Source organism: Podarcis filfolensis, assembly GCF_964270895.1.
Source record: "Podarcis filfolensis genome assembly, chromosome: 4".
Taxonomy (NCBI): domain Eukaryota; kingdom Metazoa; phylum Chordata; class Lepidosauria; order Squamata; family Lacertidae; genus Podarcis; species Podarcis filfolensis.
The window spans coordinates 32,101,069-32,116,477 of record NC_139607.1 but is presented as its reverse complement, the minus strand read 5'-3'; the positions used below and the strand labels follow the sequence as shown (position 1 = coordinate 32,116,477).

At 43.1% G+C, this 15,409-nt stretch overlaps 1 protein-coding gene across 1 annotated transcript in view; it reads left to right on the top strand.

Moving 5' to 3' along the window:
- Positions 1-4,142: 4,142 nt before the first annotated feature.
- The window catches only part of LOC310761157 (phospholipid-transporting ATPase VA-like), a 99,772-nt gene continuing 88,505 nt past the window's right edge, over positions 4,143-15,409 (top strand). The window contains exons 1-2 of the mRNA XM_083610858.1: positions 4,143-4,224; positions 4,467-4,571. Coding sequence (XP_083466984.1) covers positions 4,468-4,571 — 104 coding nt within the window. The 5' untranslated portion in view covers positions 4,143-4,224; position 4,467. The remainder of the gene's footprint in view (positions 4,225-4,466; positions 4,572-15,409) is intronic.

The window sequence follows — 15,409 nt, the reverse complement described above, 5'->3', positions numbered from 1 at the left end:
TGCTCCAGATGGCTGGAAAGCCAAACAGGATGTTGATGTTTTGGGACTGTACCGTGGGAACAAGGAACAGTCTATTATGTGCTCTGAGCACCGGATGTTAGCTCAGAGTGTCACATGACCCTGTACTGGAAGTACATGGGTGGAGTTATTCTCTCTCTGCAGCTGGGTATCAGAGGGTGCAGACATGTTGTTCTCTGCACTGAGGAAAGACAGAAATAAAGGCATGTAAATACATTTCTGTCTGTCTCTTTCCCCTCCCTGGGGATGGCAGGGAGTGAGGGAGGAGGAGTGGCTGTGTTCTTCTCACGTTTGAAGAAGGATCGGCCGATAAAGACCTCGCCTTGTCTTGCCGGGAGTCGCTGACGGGGGAGGCCAACAAGGAATCAAGCCGGGCACCTGGAGAGTGCCAAATGCCTCTGAATGACAAGGCTTGATATCAACAGGGAGAACTCTCTTAGCTGGAAGAGCTCTAAAACATTTCCTGGAACATTTCAAACTTTTGTTTCTCTTTTCCCTAAATATATGCAATGGCCCAGAGCGTAGTCTGCATAATTATACACATGTGATTAAAAAAAAATTGGATTCAGAAGGCCAGGTAATTTTGTAAGGCTCTTGCAACTTGGTGTTTGTTTAAGGGGCGCCAATTATAGGGAGCGGAAGGAGCTTCGCCCCCCTCAGTATTTGTGGGCAGGGGACCGAGCCCCCCAATATTGAGGGGGCCCCCAACAGATTGGCCTCCCACCTGCAAACACATCCTCTGTGGTCCCCAACCCCCACTGCTGATGGGCAAGCGCTTGTGTGCCGGAGGGGGGCATGGAGGGTGATCTTTACTCTCTGTGCTCTCCAGCCCTTTCACCAGCAGGGTGCCATGGGGATCTCTCTGGGGCCATCTGCCTTGTGTACGCCCCAGATTGCATGCCTGGTGCAACAGCCCTCCTGGCACCCCCCACCAAGTGCAAATGACATCATGCGACACTGGGCCCCCTCAATGTGGGGGCAAGTTGGTGCCCCAGTTTGTTTGTTTGTTAGCTCTTATACATGACCATTGCACTTTGATTGCAATTATTTCCAGAGGGATAACCATCTTAATCTATCAAAGCACAAACAACAAAGAGTCTTGTGGCACCTTAAACGAGAACAACTTTATACAGTCATATGGAAGAAGAAGAAGAGTTTGGATTTGATATCCCGCTTTATCACTACCCGAAGGAGTCTCAAAGCGGCTAACATTCTCCTTTCTCTTCCTCCCCCACAACAAACACTCTGTGAGGTGAGTGGGGCTGAGAGACTTCAGAGAAGTGTGACTAGCCCAAGGTCACCCAGCAGCTGCATGTGGAAGAGCGGAGACGCGAACCCGGTTCACCAGATTACGAGTCTACCGCTCTTAACCACTACACCACACTGGCTCTTCCAAAACGTTCAGAAACCAAAGCGCGGCTTCTGATTGGCTGCAGGAAGCTCCTGCAGCCAATCAGAAGCCCTCGGAAGCCCTGTCAGATGTTTGGGTTCCAAAGAACACTCAAAAACCGGAACACTCACTTCCGGGTTTGCGGCATTCAGGAGCCAAAACATCCAAGTACCAAGGCATTCTGGATCTAAGGTACAACTGTACCGACATAAACTTTTGTGGGCTACAGAAAATGGACTGTAAGGCCAGAATGCATTTTTTCATCCTTAAATTAATTTCTGACTTATTTATAGTGGTCCCGTCCCACCCCGTGTGTAGATTCACCCTCAGGTGCAGGTCAGCAATAAAACACTCAGTGTAGTTAACTCTTTTTTCAAAGGAACCAAAACAGTGCAAGCCTAGAGATGGCAGCAATTCTTCCCAGTGGGTCTTGCCCCATTGAGGCAGTTGCGAGGACTGAAGGTCTCCACCTTTCCGCCACTATGACTCCTCCCCTGGGTCCTTCCCCAGCAACTTGAGGCTCCTTGGTCTTGTCTCCCTTTCCTCCACCCTCTTCATTCCTCTCTGTGTTCTGGGAGGCTGTGGGGAGAAAAGCTGGTCATAGCAGGAGGGGGAGACCCCCTGGATTCTTCAGAAGCCTGCCTCCACTCCTCTCCACTCTCTGCTTCTACCACCTCTGAGTCTAGACTGCCCTCTGCCATAGCCTTTTCCTGCTCATTAGACCCTATGTCCTTTTCAGCTTCCTCCTCCCAGTCTGCTCCCTCTTCTCCTGCTGACCACTTAGCATTGTCCCACCACCAATCCCCTGGCTCTGAGCCTTCTCCCCCCGGGGGTTCCCTTGGGGTTTCCCCAGCTGGTGCCTCACCACTCCTCTGCACCCAGCCAGTCCATGACGACAGACATCAATCCAATGTGATGACAAACCAAGGACTACTGCTCTGCAAATGTGTTTCTTTGGTTAGAGTGGGTGGCAAGTTTGGATGGATGTGTCATCAGTTCAGTCAGAGTGCATACTATTTTAGGTTTCTTAGGGAAGTAAACACGAGTGTACCAAGTGTATTGAGTTCCAAACACGGTGAAACCATTCTACTGATGAAATTAGGCAAGTTGATGAGAAGGTTCCTAAGAACTCTTGTGTAAGCTTTATGCGTAACTGGCCTGGATGAGATGCTTCATATGTAGGAACTTTATGAGTTCCTTGGAAGAAGAACAGAGTATCTATAATAAACAAAATGTGGGATAGACTGAGGCTATGCTAATGTCAAAGTCCAAGACAAAATGTTGACAGATGGCAGTGGTTGTCCCACACATCATATTATGCTTTCTTTTATAAGGGAGGTACTTTGCTGTGCATCCAATTTGGCATTAAAATACTACATTGGAAGCAAGAAGCGCTGCTGGAAATATAAACCCAAATCTAATTGCAGGGGATGTTATATAAAGCACCCTGCATTTATAAATGTGTAGGATTGTCTCATGAAAATCAGAGCAAGCGGTCAGGCTAATCAACGATTATAATGAATTGCATGTCTTCCAGAAGCAATTAGGGAAATTAAATTTTAATAAACAAATAAGCGCCAAAGTCCATACTTGCTTATGGTTCCTAATGAATTTTAGATGAACAAGGACTAACTGATGATTAAACTATGGATGAGCTTGTACTGGATTTAGGCATATTACACAAAAGTTACATTAAAAAAAACTATCAAATCGATGTACTTGCATTTCTTTCCTAAGTGTATTCCTGAATTCAGTCAGCCAACCCAATTTATTTGTTAGGCTTCATACACACCATACATTTAAAGCACATTATTTCCCCCAAAAAGGCTTTTTCATTTTTAGAAAAGGGATGCTGGACTAGATGGGACCTTTGGTGTGATCCATCAGTACTACTGAATAAATTTGCTGTAATTCAAAGTTGTGTTCAAACCTGCAGGAAACAACGAAATGTATTTGTTTGTCCATTCGTTTTTTAAAAAATCTTGCTAGTTCATTCCTTTGGGATTGGCAGTTTGGAATGTTTACTTCCACACTTTGTATCCAATCTTCTCCATAAAAAGGTAAAGGGACCCCTGACCATTAGGTCCAGTCGTGGCCGACTCTGGGGTTGCGGCGCTCATCTCGCTTTATTGGCCGAGGGAGCTGATGTAAAGCTTCCGGGTCATGTGGCCAGCATGACTAAGCCACTTCTGGCAAACCAGAACAGCGCACGGAAATGCTGTTTACCTTCCCGCCGAGCAGTACCTATTTATCTACTTGCACTTTGACATGCTTTCGAACTGCTAGGTTGGCAGGAGCAGGGACCGAGCAATGGGAGCTCACCCTGTCGTGGGGATTTGAACCGCCAGCCTTCTGATCGGCAAGCCCTAGGCTCTGTGGTTTAACCCACAGCACCACCCGCGTCCCATCTTCCCCATAGCTTACATCTAACAAAGAAGTGTCTTTTTCAAGTTCCAGAGTCATACTGGTACTCGGAAGCTTACTGCCTCCAAGCGGTATATAAATTGTTGAAAGAAATAAAATTCCAATTTCTCTGAATATAGAGTCTGTCTTGGTAAAGGAGAAAATGGAGTTCCCTGAAAGTTCCAGTTGCCAGATGTTCTGAACGACCCGTACCCTGGAGTTATGATTTGTGTTGTTCTGAGCGTTCAAAGCAAGCTGCATTCTAACTGCCTCAGAACTCCAAGGGGCCGTTGCTTCAGTGACCCATCCAGATGAGTTTCAGTCTTCTCAGGTCTTCTCTGAGATCAGACACATGAAGAAAGACCTGGAAAAAGCCCCTGCATACCAGAGTCTGGTTGAAGAACCAATACCATGTAGGTACATATATTCAGCGCTCCTCAATGGTCCACCAACATCACAGTGTTCCTGGCACCTGTGATTGCAGATGCAGCAGACTTTCCCATTCCTACGTCTCAAGGTGGGAAATGTAGAATTTGTCCTAGAATGATGGCATTGTTATGGCTGCGCATCACTATTTGCTCAGACTTTAGGGGATGTCCATAAGACATTGTACCTGAGTATCTAACTGTTGTCTTTTGTCTTTGTTTTTCTCCAGCATGCCTTCAATTGTCCACCTTGCCTGTACTCAAGCGAAAGCACCGCCCAGGCAGATTATGGCTCCCTTCCTGTACGGTGGCTGTGCAGGGCGTCTTGCTTCCAAGTAGGTGCCTTTGTCTTGGCTCTTATTGGCTGCGTTATGTGCATCTGCGCCACAGCCGGTGTCCAGTGGAGAATGTGGCATGTTGACAGCATCATGAGCGGCAGCAGACCTGGCTTTGCAGGGATTGGGCTCTGGGTTGCCTGTTCTGCTCATAGAATTTCTATTAAGAAGATAAATGTTTTGTGCACAGCATTAGCTGATGATGAGTCCCTTCCCTCTGAAATAGTTATTGCTCAGGACTTCATGCCATTAGCCTCCATTGTGAATGCGGTGACCATGTTTTGTATGGCCTTTCCATTATATAACGTTTCCAAGCCTGGAAAACATGGAGATTTACCTTTTTTTCCATTGGAGTCATTCTGGACTTAGCTGCAGGAACATTTGTGCTCATTTTCGTTTCCTGGAATATGTATTCTATCCTAGCGAAGGAAGGAATGAAGCTCCCTGATGTTTTGGGATTGCCTCTCGTTCCAAAAGAGCAATGTGTTGGAGCTGCTATTTATGTGGGGTTCCTTGCTGCAGGTTCACAGCTCTTAAGTGGAATGCTTGTTCTTGGTGAAAAGTATTTCTGGAGATTCAGGGAAAGAGTCACTTCCAAGGAAGAAATTGTTACTGATCCTGAAATTGTGGAAAGTGAGAGCCCAACTCTGAGGCTAAAGTGTAGGGAGGATGCCTCTACTATGAAACGTAAGTGTGAAGATCAACCCACCACTTGGGGGAGATATAGAAGGCATATGAAAATAGAATCTATGCCAGGCTCATCAGCGATGTGGCTAGGAATGGCTCCAATCCTGGAACTGACTTTTTTAAATGCTGGCATGTGGCACTGTATAGATTTATTATCAAATTTGTTGGTTTTATCCATGGGTCGGCAAACTAAGGACCGCGGGCCGGATCAGGCCCAATTGCCTTCTAAATCCGGCCTGCAGACGGTCCGGGAATCACCGTGTGGATTGTCAGCGCGTGGACTGCCAGCGCACGCATTCTTTCCCTCTCCCTCACACGGTGCCGCCACCTCCTCCTCCCTCCCTCCTTCTGGCTTCTCCCCGCCCTGCCTAGAGGAGGAAGGGGGCTGGGCTTTGTTGGTGACAGCCCCTTTCCAAAGCCCTTTCACGCACCGCTCGTCGTCCCTCCGCCGCCGCCGCCACCAGCCCCTGCCATTTGCAAGACACAGGAGCCGCAGTTGGCTGAGCACCCCTCCCAAGCTGCCACCATTTAAAGCAACCCCTCTCCGGAGCCCTTTCGCGTGCCGCTCATCGTCCCTCGTTCATCCCCCCACAAAAAAAAAAAAATAGTCTGCCCCCCCCCAAGTTCTGAGGGACAGTGGACCAGCCCACTGCTAAAAAAGTTTGAGGACCCTGGTTTTATCTTAACTTGTGCATATTCTGTTTGAATTTTTGTTTTACACCGAATGCTGTTACATCCCACCCTGGGATGATTGCAACATAGGATAAACTATAAATAGGGGAAATAAATGAAAAGTACCAAATTATTATACCTAGATATTGATTTCATGCTATATCATTTTTAGCAGTAAAAAGAATGCTATCTCATTGCACACTTCTGCGGGACTGCTTATTTTGCTGCAAGCTATATGTCTATTGTGCTTTACATTTCAAATTTTCTGCATTTCAGGAACTCTTTGTGCATTGTCTTGTGTATGCCATGGAACAAGGGCAAATCGCAAAAGATTCTAGGGCATGCTTGTGTGTGTGTGTGCAGTCAATTTCACAGAGAATACTGGCGAAGCCTTTGAGGGCCTCTGGTGCTACTCCCAGCCTTGAACAGCGTGTTCAATGATAAGGGACACTCCATTTCAGAGGTCCAGAGTGACCTCAGCCTCTTCTACCTTTTGAGGCCCCCTAGGCACAATTAAAAAAATGAAAATGATGCCACACAAAAACAAAATAGGGCACACACAAAAGGAGTGATATATAATTTTATATGACGAAATATCAGTGAACACACACACAAAAAAAACCAAGTCTTTTACCAAATCACATCTCTCGTTTGCTCAGATTTGCAACTCTCGGGTCTTCTTTTGAGAAAGCATCATCTAGTACAGGCATAGGCAAACTCCAGCCCTCCAGACATTTGGGACTACAATTCCCATCATCCCTAGCTAACAGGACCAGTGGTCAGGGATGATGAGAACTGTAGTCCCAAATATCTGGAGGACTGGAGTTTGTCTGTGCCTGATCTAGTATTTTGAAGGTCTCCTATCTACTACTTATAAGATCTTGCACCAGTCTGAATCTGAAAGTTAAGTGGAGAAAATGTTAACTTAGTGTATGTAGCTGAAATAATGGGATTGCAACTACAATGTGTGATTAGTACAATTAAGCTGAGATTCTTTGCCAACCATCTCTTATGGATGGTTTTTTTTTTGTAATATTGTTTTTTTTAATGTGTATACTGCTTTGTGATATTTTATATGAAAGTGTGGTTTATCTTAATTGGTTGATTTAAAATGGGAAAGCTAATTTCTAGAAAATGCTCTATTTGGGGAACTTTATGCCTATTCGGGTACAGTGCCTTTATTTAAATAGTTAGGATACATGTTGGAAATGAACTGCTCTGGAGCAGATTTCCAACCATGTTGGTGGGAATGTGTTCAAATGAAACCACATTGGATTCAGATGAATAGCATAATAGAATAGCAAAATCTTGGGCGATGGAATATATCTGTTGTATCATCTGTTTTTCTGCTTGGGTATGCAAAAATACAGCTCCAACTAATGTTTACATTCAGCTAGGAAATGTACTAATTAGTGTCGCTGTCACATTTAGCCTTGCCAAACTAGGAGGAGTATAGCATCACCTTCAGGGGAAACAGAGTGAGTTAAAGCACGTCTGAGCAAAACGTTTTACATAAAGAGAGGAAAGAGAGATTTGTCCCTGCAGTCTTTTTTCTGGTAAAGTTTTGAGCCATATTTTCCTCGGGGAAAGCAAACAACCTCTCTTCTTGAATGCAGTGGGACATATGAAGCAATATTTTTCACGAACAGCACTGTGCCGTGTTAGAAAGCTTCATCCTAAAGAAACGCTTTTGTCTCCTCCAGAGGGTTGTTTAGACTGTAAACATCTTCATGCCATTAGTGACAGTGATGGAAAATGAAGATGCCCGTGTCAAAATGTGCTGGGAGTTGTATCCAATTCTATATATATATATATATATATATATATATATATATATATATAAAATTTTAAAATACAAAATTATAAAACATACCACACAATTTATCACAAATACATTCTTATTGGACTTCCATCAGCTCCTTTGATAGTCCTCCATCTTAGTCACTTCTTACGCATTTCCTAACTTAATATTGCCTTATATTAATAACATATCCTATCTCCTTTTTCATTTTTACAATATTTCTAATATTAATTCTTCACAGAGCTTCTTGCAAACCTACAAACGTTGTCTGGTCGTCGCAGATACTTTTCAAATAGTCTGTAAATTTACTCCAGTCCTCAGTGAACTTCTGGTCCCGCCGGTTTCGGATCCTTCCTGTTAATTTGTCAAGTTCCGCATAGTCCATTAATTTCATTCTCCATTCTTCCATCATTGGTAATTCTCCTTGTTTCCATTTTTGGGCCAATAATATTCTTGCTGCTGTTACTGCATATAAAAAAAAGCTTACATTCCTTTTTATTTATATCACTTCCCACAATGCCTAAGAGAAATGCTTCTGGTTTCTTTATAAATGTATATTTCAACATTTTTTTTAATTCATTATATGCCATCTCCCAGAAGCATTTCACCTTTTTACACTCCCACCACATGTGATAATTTTTTTGCTAACTTCACTGGTGTAATGTACCATCTATACATCATTTTCATCACATTCTCTGAGTTGTATCCAATTCCTGGGTGTGGAAGATTCAGTGGGAAAGTAGTGCATCCTCCAACAGAGACAGCTAAAGAAGTTGAAAAAGAGTGTTCCAGGAAACACTGCGCAATCTTTCCCTAGAAGCCTCTTCATGTCCATACAGCCTTCTCTGCAATCTTCATGTTTGAGGAAAGATTATGGCCAAGGTCTTATAGATAGCCTTGCTTCCACCTTCTATCCCCACCCCTATTAGTCCCTTGAGCTCATTCCACAGAATTCCACTGGAATGTTTTTTGCAATGCTCTTTATTTTTTCTCTGGAAATCCTTGTATGGCAGATTTGCTGGTTTTCTGCTTATTGGTCCACAATTATCCAGTTACCATGCATGCAGCATGGATTGACTAGACATGAGTGAAAATCCAGATACTGAGATGTCTTCTCCGACTTTGTAAATAAGAGGAAGGGCTGCAGATGGGGGGAAGATACATAGACCAGCAGTGTAAAGTGTGGGAATGTTGTAGATAGTAGGAGAGGATATATTGATTAAATATTATCCTTCCTCACTCACGCTAGTGAGCTAGTAGCAGAGCACATTCCCTTGCACGTTGCTGGAAGCTAGTTGATGGATTCCTTAGAACCATTTGAGTTATGCAATCCAGCCTGGCTTTTCCAGATTGGATTGTTCCTGGAAAATCCCCTTTAGTTCCCTCTTAGAAACAATAATGACGCAGCAGTCTTCTTTTAAAAGTAATGATAAGGTTTACTTACACTCAGCTCACAGTGTGATGCTGAAGGCCGGCTTTATCTTGTAGTTACAGTTACAGAGAAAAGTGTGGGCTCATCTTGTGAGGTGAGGGATGAGCCCGTGTGCTGCTGGCTGAGAGACAGCACACAGCAAAAGGCATCAACAGAGGCAAGAGAGAGATGGCTGCGTGACTAGCCCCTTTATAGGGTCTGCCAGGGTCACACCCATCTACCTGGTCACACGCAGGGGGAGGATGCTCCAGACCAGGTGTGACAGAAGTCCTCCTGGCTGGGGCAACATTCCCCTGTGTGTCCACTCTGGGCAAACAGGAAATGTTGTATTTGACTGCTTCTTTGATGTTACATCGCACATAAAGAAGGCTTCAATTTCAACTCTTGACATGTCTGTCTAAAAGAATATTAGGGGACGGGGTTCAGTGGCGACTGGGGCCCATTGTAACTGGTGGGGTGGAAAGCAGAGAATCCAACAATAGCAGGAGGCAGAGCTAATGACAGGCAGAACCAGCTAATGCTAATTTTGACATCACTTCCCATCCCCCCGGCTGAGACTAAGGAGGAGGAAGCTGAGAGCCAGAGCTATCCCTGACTGGATGTAAGAACTCTGCTGTAGCAATGGGCAGGTTGTGCCGGTCAAATACAACCCAGGCTTTTTCTTCAGCCAAAACTCACCAGAACTCAGTTTCGGCACCCCTCAGGTGGGTGCCATTGCCATTATAAGAGAACAAGGGAAGTGTTCATGGTGAGTTCCAGCACCTCTTTTTCTAGGAAAATAGCACTAAATACAGTAACTTATGTGGGGGTTACATTCCAGGGATTGTGCCTAAAGCCAACATTGCAGATAGTCAAAGCCCGTTGGGTTCCATGGTGGGTGGGATTGCCAAAGTCATCCCCCCCAAAAAAAACTCCTTTATGACCCTTTAAAAATGTTATTTTATTTATTTGCCACACGCATAAAGCTGAATGCGCACAACTTAAGTTGAAGGCTTACTGTATATAAAACTGGCTGGGTATATAATATATTGGGGGAGTGGTGAATGGGGCATGATAATATTTTTCAAGTAGCTGCAGCCATACAATGCATTTATCCCTGACCTCAACTTTCAAAACATACAGGCAGTCATGAAAAAGTTCAAGAGGTTCTTCTTGTAGCTCATACATCTGCTCCAGAAATTGATAAACAATAGTAATTTAATACAGTACTTGGGAAAGCTGTTAATATGCAGTTAAGAAGTTTATTGCATGTTTATTTGGAAATCCCCAGGGTATTCCAGGAAAGTGTAAACCGGATTGCAGCCATGAATAACTGGCAAATTTAAACTTACAAGGAAAAGGAGACGGGCCATTCCTTTGCAATGTCAACTCATCTCCCATGAGCCCACATTTCTGTAGACATGTAAAAACAACAACAGGAGGTATAAGTTTCCCACATTTCCTGTCTATCCCCTCTACACAAGTTCAAACACCTAAAGCCTTTATAAATTGGGTCTTTGTAGAGGCTCTGTTATATAACTTTGGTGTAGAAAATTAAGTGGAATTTCAAATTTGAAACAGTCCCTTAATGCTGTTACTTCCAATGGATTTGAAAAGCTAATTTACAGTGATAAATTTCTAGCCACTGCCTCGAGTGGCTCCAGGGAGCGTGGCTATAAATTAGCATGGTTAAGTGGGCAGGTCCTTTTGCTCTGAAACAAACAGTGCTGTGGTACATAAAGGATTTGGGGCAGATATGGTAATTGAGCTGTCTGTGAGGCCTCTGTAGAGAAGTGGGAAAGGGAAAGATTGAGGATGCATCTGATAGCCCAAAGGTTTAAAGGAAATTAGATGTATATGAATTTGTTACTGTTTAAAAAACCACAAACCAATGTTAGATGAATAGTTTGCCTGAGCAGCTTTGTGCTGTGGCAGACCTATGCACACTGAACACAGGGACTTACTTCCGAGTAAGCATGCTTCATCACAACATTGCACCCGGTTTAAACATACACTCAGGGACCTCAGGGCAACTCACTTACTGAGCATCCATTCTGACTGGTTTTCAGGGAGGTTAGACAACACTGACTGTTCACTGAACAGCCATTCTGGCTGGCTGCGGGGAAGTTAGACGACACCGAGTTAAGCAAGTTCCTTGTCGCTTTCCTTTTTGCTCAAAAGTCTGTATTGGGGAAGCGGGTTTATTGTGCCAGACCTCCCAGTTGACTGCAATTGTGCAACATGCATTTGCTGCAATCTGATTGAATCACATGAGGAAATAGCAGCGATATAGAACAGTCTCTCTAATCTAACCTGAAAGAAGCTAGCATATCCTATTTTCTGTTTCTCCAGAAGGGCTGAAACTGACGTGATGCAGAAAGAAAGATCTCACCCTCTTATCAGGGTTGCTGGTTTTGACTGAAGCAACAGCCATGAGGGAGGTGTAGGGTGGGGTTCGTTCTTTTCCCCATTGTAAAGTGTTCCCCTGCTATTAAACCTGCTGTGGGAGAAAAGGGTAACTTTATATCCCTCCCCCAAGTTGGTCTAAGAGCAACTGGGGGAATTCAGATCAGGGAAATGGTGTGGGGGAAAGGGTTACACATCACCTCCCTCAGCACCATGACTCTCGTAAAAATCAAACCCTCCCACATCTCATTTGAAGTATAGAGCGGAAAAACCGGAAGATCTTATCACAGCTCTCTCTCGCATCAAAATCTCTTTTGGCTCTGAGTCATATTTTGGAGTGGAAATCCAGAGGATTTAAACCATTACTTCCCCCCATTCACTAACTAACGGCATTAAGCGTTTTTCTTTGCAGTAATTGGTTACACACAGATCTTTGAGGACTGTCAGCAGCAGCTAATCTTATTCTGGGGGAGTCCTTTTATCACCTCGTATTGTGCTTTGCTTTTAATTATTTTGTTTTTTGTTTGTAGCATTGTATTATTTCATAACCTCCAACATTTATCTGATGAAAATAGGGACACCTTATAATATAACTGGGTTTGCCCTAGCCACTCTGGGTGGATTTCAACATATATAAAAACATAATAAAACATTAAACATTAAAGAAACTTCCCTATACAGGGCTGCCTTCCAAGGTCTTCTGAAGGTTGCATAGTTACTTATCACCTTGGCTCAGTGGGTCCACATAACTCCATAACCTCCCTCATTTCTCCAATGAAAATAGGGACGTCCTAAGGAAAAGCGGGATATTCCGGGATCAAATCAGAAACAAGGACGGCCTCTGTAAATCCGGGAATGCCCCTGGAAAATAGGGATACAGAGGGTCGGTGTTTTACTATTGCTTTGACTTGCTTGTGTAAAGTGATTAATAAACTTAATAAAGAATAAAACCCTGCTACTATTACTACTACCACTAATAGTAATCATAATGTGAAAGCATATCTCTGTGACAGGAGACAAATTCCCCTTTCATATAGCAATAAGAACCCTATAACCAGCAAATATAGCTAATAGTAAGTTTTCACTGTCATAAACTCTGACCTTGATCGTTCCAAGCATGGAGATTCACTGACACTGCAATGTAAATGCATTTGCTAAGTCTATACCCTTCCCTTGTCCCATATGTGCCGTTCTGTAATACTCATTACCCAAGGCAAAACTGAGAGGCTATTAAAAAGTTGTCTTTTGAGAGGCTATTAAATGCCCAGGTTCTGGTATAAACAAGAAAAGCTTTGGATTTCATACCGTACTCAGGCCATGCGATATATCATCATAATCCTCATAGCCACCTTTCAGGAGGGGGCGAACATTTAGGGAGCGACCTGTGTCCTCTAATGAACAATGAACAGTCAAGACTTCTCAACAAAGATGTGAATTTGGGCAATTCATGGATTGACTTAAGGTTGCAATTCAATGCATGCTTCTCTGGGAGTAAGCCCCCAACTGAATGTTGTAGGACTTATTTCTGAGTAAACGTTTCAACTTGTGGTGTTGACGTTCTGATTTAATGGGAACCTAGAGTCAGAGAACGGAAACTTGTAGAAGTGACACAGTCATCTGAACCCAAGGTGTGCTCAAGAAAGCTGGCACTGCTGGGCATTTTGCATATATATATATATATATATATATATATATATATATATATGAATGAAAGGAAGAGGAGCAGGTTTGCTCAAGTGTGTTGCAGGTAGAAATGTTGTTTGTAATGAAGTGAGAGCAGTAGTTTACTTGCTCAAATTAACAAATAAGAAAGTTTTGAGAATTTAAATTCTAGATTAAAATTGATTACATAATTGAGAAGGGGATTGTAACCAAAACACTGGGGCCTAGTTTGAAAACTGGAGTGCCTGGTATCTGGTGGGCAATCTCATCCTTTATTTCCACACTGTGGCTGCAGACCAAAGCACTCATCAGGAGAGCTATGAGATTCAGGTGAGGGTCAGATGCCTTGTCAATCTCAGCAGGTATATAACAGGAAGACCCGGCTGCCCAGGCCACAGAAGGTTTACAAAGTTCAGTTATTCAGTGTTAATTTTATGCATTTTTTAAAAAATCACCATGGTATTTAACAATAATTTCTTATGTTCTTTAAAGGAGAAATTGTGAATTGCAGAATTTTAAATAACCGCCATCATCCTTGGCTTCACTGTTTTGTTTATAACACTCTTCCATTTTCCTCTAGTTGTGAGGGTTGGGGTTGGGGAGGGGCCTCACAAGAGAGTAGCCTAGGGTCTTTCTTCATCTAAATCTGGCCCTGCTGTCCCTGCTGGACTATTAAGCAACAATAGGCTATACTAGGACTGATGAACAACCAGCCCACATCTCAATCTATAGTGTTTAGTTCAATGACCTGTTTCTCTGTAATCATTTTTTTTTTGAGGACTTTTGGAATAATAATGATTGCAATTAGAAGAGCTCCTTGTTGTTGTTTTATTGCATGTCATTATCTTCATTTCAGCTTGCGAAAACCTACCCATGTCACCTTAGATTGTTCTCTTCTCAGATTTTGAATAATGAGGTTTTATATTACCCTTTCCCAATCTTATATGCAAAAACTGCCTGCCCACACACTTCCTGTGTGCCCTTCGTCCTACACATAAGATTTATTATTGCCTGTTAACAATGGAAGCTGTTAAGTGCAGGCTTTAAAACAACCATTTTAAGTTGGGTCAAAATACCTATGGCTTCTAGCAGAATGAATTTACTGTCTTTTGCATAAATGGAACACCTTCCCATCAGATGTCAAGGAAATAAACAACTAATTGACTTTTAGAAGACACCTGAAGGCAGCCCTGTTTAAGGAACTTTTTAATGTTTGATTTTTTTATCGTGTTTTTAGTATTCTGTTGGGAGCAACCCAGAGTGGCTGGGGAAACCCAGCCAGATGGGCTGGGTATAAATAATAAATAAATAAATAAATAAATAAATAAATAAAGTCAGAGGGGGAAAGCTGAGAGTTTCTAAAAGGAGTTAACAGAAACTGAAGATAGGCAACTGAACTACTGAGATCAGGAGATCTTATACAGATCTTATACAGAAGGAGCTACTGAGATAAGGAGATCTTATACAGTATCACGCATGAATTTAAATACCCGAATAGGACCAGGAAAAATAAGCACCCTGGGAAGATAGGGTCCTAATTGTGCATTAAATCCTATATCTGAGAAGTCAGCAAGGGAAAGGTATCCAGAGGGAGAAAACCCCCTCACATTTAAGGTTATATATATATATGTATATATATATATATATATATGGCCATTTTTCAGCTGGAACTCACCAGATCTCAGTTCTGGCACCTCTCAGGAGGGGGTGGGGTGCAGTACCACTACAGTCGTACCTTGGATCCTGAATGCCTTGAAAGTCTAACGTTTTGGCTCCCGAACGCTGCAAACCCGGAAGTGAGTGTTCTGGTTTGCAAACGTTCTTTGGAACCCGAACGTCCAATGCGGCTTCTATGGCTTCCTATTGGCTGCAAGAGCTTCCTGCAGCCAATCAGAAGCCACGCCTTGGTTTCCGAACGTTTTGGAAGTCGAATGGATTCCGTTCAACTTCTGAGGTACGACTGTATAAGAGAACAAGCATTCATGGTGAGTTCTGGAACCTCTTTTTTCTAGAAAAATAGCAGTGTGTATGTGTGTGTTTGTGTGTAGGGAGAAAGGGAAGTTCTTTTCTTTTTGTCACCACTGCAGAATCAAACCATCAACCAGAGAAACAATACACAAAGATATTCTCTTGCATATGGCTGGGGGAAATTAATGGACGTTGCATAAGGACCCAGATGCACCTCTTGGGAGCTCCTTT